Source organism: Dipodomys spectabilis, unplaced genomic scaffold (genome assembly GCF_019054845.1).
Source record: "Dipodomys spectabilis isolate Male_0828 unplaced genomic scaffold, ASM1905484v1 ptg000422l, whole genome shotgun sequence".
Taxonomy (NCBI): domain Eukaryota; kingdom Metazoa; phylum Chordata; class Mammalia; order Rodentia; family Heteromyidae; genus Dipodomys; species Dipodomys spectabilis.
This window is the reverse complement of record NW_024871099.1, coordinates 4,871,335-4,881,489: the sequence shown is the minus strand read 5'-3', so window position 1 is coordinate 4,881,489 and position 10,155 is coordinate 4,871,335. Positions and strand designations below refer to the sequence as shown.

The 10,155-nt window shown below is 53.3% G+C and overlaps 2 protein-coding genes across 7 annotated transcripts; both read left to right on the top strand.

The window, feature by feature from the left end:
• The first annotated feature begins 206 nt into the window (after positions 1 to 206).
• Alkbh6 (alkB homolog 6) lies at positions 207 to 5,168 on the top strand. Of its 6 annotated transcripts, none has more exons than XM_042668063.1 (7): positions 207 to 267; positions 846 to 905; positions 1,230 to 1,298; positions 2,844 to 2,904; positions 3,194 to 3,345; positions 3,514 to 3,630; positions 4,819 to 5,168. In XM_042668063.1, the coding sequence occupies exons 2-7, from the start codon at positions 855 to 857 to the stop codon at positions 5,086 to 5,088; spliced, it is 720 nt and encodes a 239-aa protein (XP_042523997.1). In that variant the 5' UTR covers positions 207 to 267; positions 846 to 854; the 3' UTR covers positions 5,089 to 5,168. The 6 variants fall into 6 exon arrangements, with proteins under 6 accessions (XP_042523997.1, XP_042523999.1, XP_042523996.1 ...); XM_042668065.1 differs by having other exon boundaries at positions 207 to 327; XM_042668062.1 differs by having other exon boundaries at positions 207 to 436.
• Positions 5,169 to 6,540: 1,372 nt separating this feature from the next.
• On the top strand, positions 6,541 to 10,040 carry Syne4 (spectrin repeat containing nuclear envelope family member 4). Its single transcript, XM_042667773.1, has 8 exons — positions 6,541 to 6,685; positions 6,778 to 6,970; positions 7,576 to 7,719; positions 7,913 to 8,107; positions 8,181 to 8,429; positions 9,087 to 9,200; positions 9,717 to 9,775; positions 9,869 to 10,040. The coding sequence occupies exons 1-8, from the start codon at positions 6,558 to 6,560 to the stop codon at positions 10,038 to 10,040; spliced, it is 1,254 nt and encodes a 417-aa protein (XP_042523707.1). The 5' UTR covers positions 6,541 to 6,557.
• The last annotated feature ends 115 nt before the right edge of the window (positions 10,041 to 10,155 follow it).

Sequence of the window (10,155 nt, the reverse complement as noted above, 5' to 3'; positions counted from 1 at the left end):
TGTGTATCTAGCCGAAGACCCGCCCCTACTGGATCCCTAATGGCTGGGAGACTGGGAGGTGCAGCTTAACTCTTAGCTAAAATAAGGGGGCGGGACGGTACTCAGTGGGAACGTGGATTGGCCAGAAGGCGGATCCTTGCGGCTTCTGAGAGTTCTGGTTGGTTCCTGCGCGCTTGCGTCAGTAACATGGGGCGGAAGTGCCTCCTAGTGGAGGTGGGGTGGGAGTAAGGGTGTTGAATCTGGAAATTGGAGGGGAGACGGTGGACGGTCAGTTTGGGGGAGTAACCGAGGGGCAAAGAGGAGTGTCCAAGAGGGCTGAGATTTGGGGTCTGGGGAAGCGCAGAGTCGGAGTCGGAGGGAGCTCTGTGTGAAATCCTCACAGACCCAGACGGGCGCCTGAAGGGTCCAGAGCGGGGTGATCCGAGGAGAGGCTCAGGTTGGGGTCAGCTGGGGCAGGCGATCGGACAGAGCCGAGTTCGGGGGAGGGTCGGAGAGGGGCTCTGAGAGCCGCGCGCAGGGCCGCAGGCCGAGAGTGGGTCCCCAGGTTAAGGTGGGGGGCTTGCATGTGGAGACTTTGTGAAAGCCACCCTGCGGCGGGCTAGAGGAGAGGAGAAGGCAGATGTGTACTTTGGTGGCTCTAAGTGAACACAGATGTGGAGGAGCCTACTAGAACCCGCCCCCAGGGAGGACCTTGCGGGAGGGGGATCAGGGCTTTTGAGACGCTGTGTTTGAGAGATCTGGGTCCTCCTAGGAGAGCTGAGGTGAAGCCGAGCCCTTAATGGATCAGAAGGCTGGATCACAGGATGGGAGATTTAGCGACTGCGGTCTGTCCTTCCTCTCCACAGGACTGTGCCATGGAGGAGCACGCCCGGGTCCCAGCCCTGGAACCATTCAGAGTGGAACAGGTTCTCAGGACTGGGGAGTGCAGAGGGTGAATGGAGGGGCGGGGGGCGGCTAGATAGAGAGAGGGAGATGGGAGCGAGGTGGGATAGGCCAGGCTGACTCCCGGGTCCTTGGGTTGGAACTGCCTCCTTCCTCCAAATTCATTTTCACCTTCATAGTCCATTCCCATCCCCAACTCCACCCTTAAAATGGCCGTGGTTTCCTCCACTTAAGAATCTGGCCTGCCTGGGGCCATCCTGAGCTGTTCCAGAGAGAGGGGATGCTCAGAGATGAAAGGTCCCCTGTGTGGGTCAAAGGACCACATTGTCAGACTTTCTCCACCATAGGCACCACCTGTAATCTACTATGTCCCAGACTTCATCTCCAAGGAAGAGGAGGAGTATTTGCTTCGACAGGTGACCCCAATACTCTCCTCCACTGTTTCCTACCTCTTCCCATATTTCTCTCCAACCCAGTCCCTATATGAAAGCCCCATGGGTTTCAGACAAAGACACCCCCCCCCCCAGACACAATTAAGAATATGTAGGGCCAACCAGCAAGAGGGTTAAACCAAACTGATTCTTAAAAAGGAGGTGTTTAGTATGCAGTTCAGACTCTCTGTACTGAGATAGCCCAATTCAGCCTCCAAAATGAGGCTGTTACTGATAACAGATTCATTGGTGCAGTCCAATGTGACTAAAGCCTTGGGAACAAGGGAGTTACAGAGCTCTTACTCCTTATGTTGAGGTATCCCTTATCCGTATAAACTGAGATAGCCCAGTTGAGATCCTTGAGATTGGAAAGTGAAGGATTCAATATTAAGCTTACTGTGCCAAGACAAACCCGGAATTAGTGTTACAGAGAAAACTTTTCTGTACTAAGACCCAGACTTAGAAACAAGATTACTGAGATAGCCAGTCCATATTCTGTTCTTAAAGTTTAAGAAAGAATTTAGCTGGGCACTGGTGGCTCATGCCTGTAATCCTAGCTACTCAGGATGGTAAGATCTGAGGATCTCAGTTCAAAGCCAGCCTGAGCAAGGAAAGTCCGTGAGACTCTTATCTCCAATTAACTACCAGAAAACCGGAAGTGGTACTGTGGCTCACATGGTAGGGTACTCGCCTAAAGTTGAAGAGCTGAGGGACAGCGCCCAAGCCCAGAGTTCAAGCCTATGACTGACAAGAAAGAAAGAAAGAAAGAAAGAAAGAAAGAAAGAAAGAAAGAAAGAAAGAAAGAAAGAAAGAAAGACAAAAAAAGAAAGGAAGAATTTAGAAAGTTCTAAATTACAACACTGAGATAGCTCTTTGTATCTTAGAGCCTCGAGTTACAAAGCACAAATTTTCCCTGTGTTAGGCTTGCCTGCTTCACCTTGAGTCTCAAGGTCAAGTCATCTACAAAACAGTCAATCTCTTATGCTGAGATAGCTCCAGACTTTTGGATTAGGGGATTAAATAATATATATATTTTAGCTGGACTGAAATACCCCAGGCCGGCCCTATAACCATTCTGAGAAGGAAACCAACAAACAAACAATAGGTTTCTTAGATTGAAATTGTCCATTCTAGACCCTAGGGATCTTGGCAGATTTTAAAGTATTTTCCTTGCTGTACTGTGATAGCCCAGTTTAGCATACTCACTCCTCAGTGCAACAGTAACAAGGAGGTTCTAGAATTGAGATTATCCCACAATAACCCAGGAATCAAGAGATACAGACTGCTTTCTGGGCTTCAAGAACCTAGGCCTACCTGCATTCTGAGTAGATTCTGGTCAGGATTGAACACTGTGGTGTGGTCATAGAGGGCTTTGGGGCCAAAGGCCTTCCCAAGACAGAAAGCGGACAATGGCATCCTGGGAACTATCCTAATTTCCACCCCCTCCCCTCCCCCAGGTGAAGGTCCCTATGTGGCCTGGGTGGAGAATCCCAGAAGGGTGCTCTTTGAAACTGCTTCCCCATCTCCTAGGTATTCAATGCCCCAAAGCCAAAGTGGACCCAGCTCTCTGGGAGAAAGCTACAGAACTGGGGTGAGTGTCCCTGGCTAAGGCATGAGTGGTACTGAGATGTGTCTCAGAACACTAATGAGGGGTTCTTTAAGGGGTATCTGTGGGAGTCTTGAGGAGCTGGGAGTATCTCACAGGGCCCAGTAGTCCAGAGAAAGCAGAAAACCTTTTGAGGGGTCCAGTGACCATCTCCAAAGGGTAGAGGATCCTCAGGGGTCTGGTGTTTTCATCCACTGGGATATCCCTAATCTGGCACTCTGGGTGCCAGGGCTTTGTAGCTGGGTGCCCTGAGGACCCCCATTGCACTCTGCAGGTGGGCTTCCCCATCCTCGGGGGATGGTCCCTGAGAAACTACCTCCATGGCTCCAGCGCTACGTGGACAAAGTATCTGACCTCGGCCTTTTTGGGGGCCTCCCAGCCAACCATGTCCTTGTGAACCAATATCTGCCTGGGGAAGGCATTATGGTAACCACACACCCCTGCTCTGACCCCACGCTTATCACCCCTTTTTCAGAGAGAGCATTGCTCATTAAGCAGCTAGGCAATTCACCTCCCTTCCCAGCCTGGGAGCCCTCTTTGGGTCCAGAGGGTGGGGGGTTGGATTCCCTGCCTAGCTTTGGTGCCCCTTCCCAGCCCCACGAGGATGGACCACTGTACTACCCGACTGTCAGCACCATCAGCCTGGGCTCCCACACTGTGTTGGACTTCTATGAACCACGGCAGCCGGAGGATGATAACCCTATAGAACAGGTAGGGCCTGAGACACTGCCCTAAACCCTCAGGGCACCCTAATACTCCATCCTCCAGGATGACCTGATCCCTGTCTTTGAGATTATTCTTAAAACTCAGACCCCTTTCTCTATTCCCTTGTGGGCTACACCTTCTTCCTCTCAGACACCCAGTTTGCTTACTGGGTATTCTACATGCTAGGGTTTTCAGTTATCCAGCACTCTGCTTGTGTGTGGAGGCCCCAACACCCCACAGACCCTGTGGCCTCACATAGTATTTGAATAGCCTGAGTTTCAAATATACCCCACGCAGGGCTCCCAGTACCTCAACACAGATTCTCTGTCTTTTTGTGCCTGGGGCTTGAACTCAGCTTGGGCTCTTCTTTTGCTCAAGGCTAGTGCTCTACAGCTTGAGCCACAGTTCCACTTCCAGATTTTGGTAGGTTAGTCGGAGATATGGTCTCACAGGCTGGGTGTCAGCTCACACCTGTCATTCCTAGCTGCTCAGGAGGCTGAGATCTGAGTTCAAAGCCAGCTTGGGCAGGAAAGTCTATGAGTCTTCTATCCAATGAACCACTAGAAAAACGGAAGTGGCGCTGTGGTTCAAAGTGGTAAAGTGCTTGGCTTGAGCAAAAGAGTTTAGAGACACTCCCCCCTACCCTTACAACCCCACCCCCCCACCCCGCAAAAAAAAGTGTCTCCTGGACTGTCCTGCCTGGGCTGGCATCGAACTTTGATCCTCCTACTACTCTTTTGAGTAGTTAGGATTATAGGCATGAACCATCAGCTTATAAGCAACATGGTTCTGACACCTACCAGAGTTCACAGAAACACACACACACACACACACACACACACACACACACACACACACACACACACACACACACACCATTCATCTGTCTTCCCTTTGCTGGCACCTGCCTGTAATACCATGTGACATCCCGATGTCCTTAGATGCCACCCTCCCTCGGAGCCCCTGGCCTTCCTGTCCCACCACCTGGCTTTGGCTCTGCTCCAGTGTCCCCAAACACTGTGTGTGTGTGTGGGGGGGGGTGCATCAGCCCTTTCCTTCCCAGGAGCCCTGGTCCCCCAACGCAGTTCAGCCCCCCCTTTTGCCCCTGGGAGGGCTCGTTGGCCCTTGTCCCCTGGCCCCCTTTCCATGCACGGGTTGCTCCGAACACTCAATGCGCTCCCGCCCCACCCGCAGCCCCGGCCCCCGCCGCGCCCCGCCACCTCGCTGCTGCTGGAGCGGCGCAGCCTCCTGGTGCTGCGGGGCCCTGCGTACGCGCGCCTCCTGCACGGCATCACCCCGGCCCGCGCCGACCTGCTGGGCCCCGACCCCGCCGCGCTGCCGCCCAACGCGGCCGCCTGCCCCTCCGCGCGGCCCGGAGCACGCCTGGAGCGCGGCACCCGCGTCTCGCTCACCATCCGCCGCGTGCCCCGCGTGCTGCGCGCCAGCCTCCTGCTCGGCAAGTGACCGCCCGGCCCCCGCGGCGCCCCTGGGCCTCAGGAGCCGCGGGGGTGACCCCACTCCAAATAAACGAAACACTAGCTTTTCTTGGTTTGGTATTTTTTTCTTTTTAGGGGAGACGGACCTTAAATGGATGGGGTAGACCGGGGTCAGGATCCAGGGTGTGTGTGTGTGAGATCCAGGGTGTGTGTGGGGAGACCAGGGTCAGGATCCAGGGAGGGTGTGAGGGTGTGTGTGTGTGGATGGGGGAGACCGGGGTCAGGATCCAGGGTGTGTGTGTGTGTGTGTGTGTGTGTGTGTGTGTGTGTGTGTGTGTGTGTGTGTGTGTGTGTGTGTGTGTGTGTGTGTGTGTGTGTGTGTGTGTGTGTGTGTGTGTGTGTGTGTTCCTGGGGTTTGAACTCAGGGCCTGGGGTCTTTCCCTGTTTTAGTTCAAGGATAGAGATCTAACTCCACTTCTGGATTTTTTTTTATTTTTATTTTTTTTTGGTTGGTCATGGGCCTGAACTCTGGCCTGGGCGCTGTCCCTGAGCTCTTCAGCTCAAGGCTAGCGCTCTACCACTTGAGCCACAGTACCACTTCCAGCTTTTTCTGCTTATGTGGTGCTGAGGAATCGAACCCAGGGCCTCATGCATGCGAGGCAGGGCCTCATGCATGCGAGGCAAGCACTCTACCACTGAGCCACCTTCCCAGCCCCTATTTTATGTATTTTTGTGGTAGCAAAGAATAAAACCTCATCCTGCTTCATGCAGCCTAGGCAAGCTCTACCACTCAGCCTCATTCCTAGATCGGTCCTGAGGCTTGAACTCGGCCTGGGCACTGTCTCTGAGCTTCTTTTGCTCAAGGCTGTTGTTCTACCACTTGAGCCACAGTGTCATGACTTTTTTGAGTAGTTTCTTGGGGGGGTCCAGTCCTGGGCCTGCTCTTCAGCTCAAGGCTGGTGTTCTACCACTTGAGCCACAGCGCCACTTCTGGCTTTTTTTCCCCTGCTTATGTGGTGCTGAGGAATCGAACCCAGGGCCTCATGCATGCAAGGCAAGCGCTCTACCACTGAGCCACCTTCCCAGCCCCTTGAGTAGTTTCTTAAAGAGTCTCATGGACTTCCCTGCCAGGCTGGCTTTGAACAGTGATCCTCAGATCCTCAGCCTCCTGAGTAGCTAGGATTACAGATGTGAGCCACTGGGGTCCTCCAGGATCCAGGGCACTGGAGGGGATGGTGGAGGTTTTCCATCTCAAACTCCGGTGGGATGGGAGTGGTTCTGCCAGGGAGGAAGGAGTTAAGTGGCACACTATCACCTCCAATGGGCATCAGGTTACCAGAATGTGAGTCCCTCCAGGAAGGGGTGGAGCCAGGCCCAGCCTTAAGCTCTCAGCTGCCCTGGGCCTGGGTGAATCCTGCTGGGCCCTGGAGACAGCCTGGACCAAGGAAGAGGCTTTTCCGGGTTGTCCTCAACTGATCTTGTCCCCAGCCCCCAGTTATGGCATGGTGCCCACCTCAGGGCCGTAGACTCTTCTCAGAGCCCCTCAACCATCCTCCAGGAGCCCCTAGAGAGCCTGACATTGATGAATGTGCCATGTTTCCTGCACCTGGAGAGGAGACAAGCAGGTAGGAGCTGGGGCTTTGGTCCTAAGGTGGGGGCAGAGGCAGGGGTCATTTCAGGGTAAGGGGTGCTGTGCTGTGGTCACCTGGGGGATAAGATGGAAACTGAGGCACAGCAGCTCAACCAGGGTCCTATCAACCCTAACCTCTAGGCCAGTGCAGGCCCGGGTATTTTCGGATGCTCCTGGCCATGTCCAGGGTGGGCTGAGGGTCACGGAGCACATCACCAGCCCCCCACAAACATCAACAGTCTCGTCTCATGAGGACCCAGCTGGGGACAAACACCATGAGGTAAGCTTTAGTGGCCAGACCCTGCGTGCCGCCCCACCTCCCCTCTGTCCACAGAACTGGCCTCTGTCTGGGGATAAGGTGGAAAGTCTGGAAGGGTAGGGGCCAACTGCGGGAAGAGCCAGATTCTTCACCAGTATTTCTTTACCAATCAATGTAGAATTTCAATATTTACCCCATTTTTCCTCCACCAGCCATGTCCTAGGCTCCCTCCATATACTCAAATTTCCAAGAAAATTCAAAAGCTACATCTACTTTTTTTTTTTTTTTTTTGGTGGTAGTAGCTTTGCTAGGCAGATATTCAATTCTGAGCCAGCTTTGGCAAGCTTCAGTCCTTGATCTTCCTACTTATAACTTCTGTGTAGCTGGAATCACAAATGTGTGCCACCATGCCTGGCTTATTGGTTGAGATGAGGTCTTGCTAACATTTTGTCTGGGCTGGCCTAGAATGGCCATCCTCTCTCTGCCTCCTAAAGTAGCTAGGAGTATAGCTCGAGCCACCACAGCTGGCCTGAACCTTGAATTAGAAGTCCCTTAACTCCAAGTGAAAGCCTCCCCCACCCCTAACCCTGTCCACTGGCCCTAATTCAAACTCTTGTGTTTCCCAGCACCCCATCTCTAGTCTGGAGGTACTGGAGGCTGAGCAGGACAGCCTCCACCTATGCCTGTTGGGACTGGGCCTCCGTCTGCAGGATCTGGAGCCAGGCCTTGGGCCCTGGACACTGGCCCAGAATAGGATGGTCCAGCTGCAGGTGGGAAATGGGAAACTAGGGTGTGGGAGGGTGGTTGTAGCCTCAGGAGTAGGTGGAGTCCTACTTCCTATGGGAAGAGGGCTTATTACATATTCCAGGTTTCCAGAGAGGAGATGGGGGAGTGATAACTCCAGGCTCTGGGTCTCTCTGGTTCCTGGAGTCCCTGGTGAGGATGTCTAACCATATGTTCCAGAAACTACAGGCAGAGCTCCGAGGTGCAGCTGAGCGTGTGGACGCCCTTCTGGCATTTGGTGAGGGGCTGGCCCAGAGGACTGAGCCCAGGGCCTGGACATCACTGCAACGGATTCTGAGGGCCCTGGGAGCTCACCGTGACACCATCTTCCGACGCCTCTGGCAGCTGCAGGCCCAGCTAATCAGCTATAGCCTGGTATGGCCCACCCTGGTGGTCCCCATTCGAGTCCCTGGTGCCTCAGCTCCATGGCCGCTATCTTCTGATCCAGGTATTGGAGAAAACCAGCACACTGGACCAGAACTTGGAAGTGGAGGGGGACTCAGATGAGCCAGCACCTGGTGGGGCCTGGAGGCCCTGGACACCCAGTAACCTCCCTACTCCTGTGGAGCTGGAATGGGACCCAGCTGGAGATGTTGGAGGCCTCGGGCCTTCAGGGCAAAAAACAGCCCCAACACCAAGGGCTCCCTGTGAGCTTTGTGGCCACAGGGGTCCCCAAGGTAGCGGACAAGGCCTTGAGGTGAGATCAGCCCCTCCGTAAGGACTCTAGCACTCAAACGGGCACCCACAGGCAACTTCTATGTCTTCTAGAAGCTTCTTTCCCTTTTGAGGTGTTGGGTGTCTGACTCTTGGTGTATTTGTGATTTCCTGGCTTTCTCATATCTGTGTCTCCATGAATCTCCCATTTCCCTTTCTCTTTCTTTTCCATTCAGACTTGGATCAGCACCCTCCACCCTAGCAGCCACACTTGCTACCTTTCTGCAAAAGACTCCAACTTTACTCATCACCTGAGATCCCCAGGGGTCCACCCAGCTCACCTTCATTCCATCTCCCCCCCAGATACCATCTCTTCAGAGTCACCTGACCCTCAGCTTAGTGCTCCTTATCTTCCTATGGTTTTCCTGACTCCACTTAGCAGACTTGATATTACCATTTACCTTGTTGATTTTTGGCCTCTAGTTAGAATGTAAGCTCTGCCAAGGGCAAGATTTTGCCAGCTTCCATCCCCTACTGCTGGAACTGAAATAGATACTCATTAAGTATTTGTTGGGCAAATGAATAAATAATTTCTCTCTTCTTGGTTTCTTCGGCTCTGTGCCTCTCTCTGTGTCCTGTGAGATCTGTGTGCTCCCCAGAATGTCACTCCCATGACACCTGCCTTCCAAGACCTTCCCAGCCAGGTTGCAAAAGCCTTATCTCTTCTCTCCCACAGGACATTCGGGCACTGGGGCTAAGCCACCAAAAACACTTAGCAGGTCACCAAAGACACTCTCTACTCCACAAGCCTCAGGTGAGTTTGTCTTTATCAAGGACTTCTAATATCACTTAGGCTCTACTTCCCCAAAGTGGCTTCCTGCTCAGCTAAGTGGCATTGTTTTACCCAGGAGGAAAGTGCCTGGGACCTACTGGCAAGCAGCCAAACCCTAGGCTGATTCTACTTACCAAGTGTGGGTCATGGGCTGCTATTGAAACAATCAGAGAGCTCCAAAACTCCCATTGGCTAAAGCTAGGTCTCCTGCCCAATCATGAAAATGGGGAAGGTTAAGCTTTGCCTTCACCTGCAAGTCTGAAGTACAATGACTTCTGCCCCCCTCACCCAAGTTGAACCATGCAAGAAAGGAGATGGGATGGATATAGAGGGCAGGTATAGACATCCACTACACCTGAAGAAAGATCAAGTGCCTATGGAGCTCTGGGGTGCCAGGAAAGGAAGAGGAATAAGAGCGCCGTGTAGGTCTACAGTGCTAAGGCAAATGCATGCTGAGGGTCACATTTGTCCATTCCTCTGTGGGCTGCTCTACCTCAGGACAGGAAGAGGCGAGCCCCTCCCAGCATGCGGGATGTGATGCTGGAGGTGGAACCTGGGTAAGATGCTTGGGATGAACCTGGGCATGGCGTGGAGGGACAGGGCTCATGGCAGTGGCCCACTCTGTATGTAATTGTGCATTTCTTTCTTAGGGTCCCTGTTCCTGCTTCCAGGTGGCCTCTGACCTTGCTCCTTCTCCTCTTTTTTCTGGTGGGTACCATGTTGCTCTTGCCCATGTCTGGGGGATCCTGCTGCTCTCATGCTCCACTGGCCAGGACTCCCTACTTGGTGCTAAGCTATGTCAATGGTCTCCCTCCAGTCTGAGCACCTGGCCAGGATATGGGGAATAAACAGTCACTGTCAAAAAGGTGTGTGAAGGTACTGAGTGCTCCATCACCTGAAATCTGGGATCCAGACCCTTTTGTAGACCTGTTTTGAG

What these genes read in the sequence shown, in the direction of transcription:
- Alkbh6 (XM_042668063.1), top strand. Translation starts at nt 855, where the DNA reads ATGGAGGAGCACGCCCGGGTCCCAGCCCTGGAACCATTCAGAGTGGAA. An exon ending in GAGAAAGCTACAGAACTGGG is followed by an intron (nt 2,905 to 3,193) that starts GTGAGTGTCCCT and finishes TGCACTCTGCAG; the next exon opens with GTGGGCTTCCCCATCCTCGG. An exon ending in ATGATAACCCTATAGAACAG is followed by an intron (nt 3,631 to 4,818) that starts GTAGGGCCTGAG and finishes CCCCACCCGCAG; the next exon opens with CCCCGGCCCCCGCCGCGCCC.
- Syne4 (XM_042667773.1), top strand. Translation starts at nt 6,558, where the DNA reads ATGGCATGGTGCCCACCTCAGGGCCGTAGACTCTTCTCAGAGCCCCTC. An exon ending in AGCTAATCAGCTATAGCCTG is followed by an intron (nt 8,108 to 8,180) that starts GTATGGCCCACC and finishes CTTCTGATCCAG; the next exon opens with GTATTGGAGAAAACCAGCAC. An exon ending in GTAGCGGACAAGGCCTTGAG is followed by an intron (nt 8,430 to 9,086) that starts GTGAGATCAGCC and finishes AGACCTTCCCAG; the next exon opens with CCAGGTTGCAAAAGCCTTAT.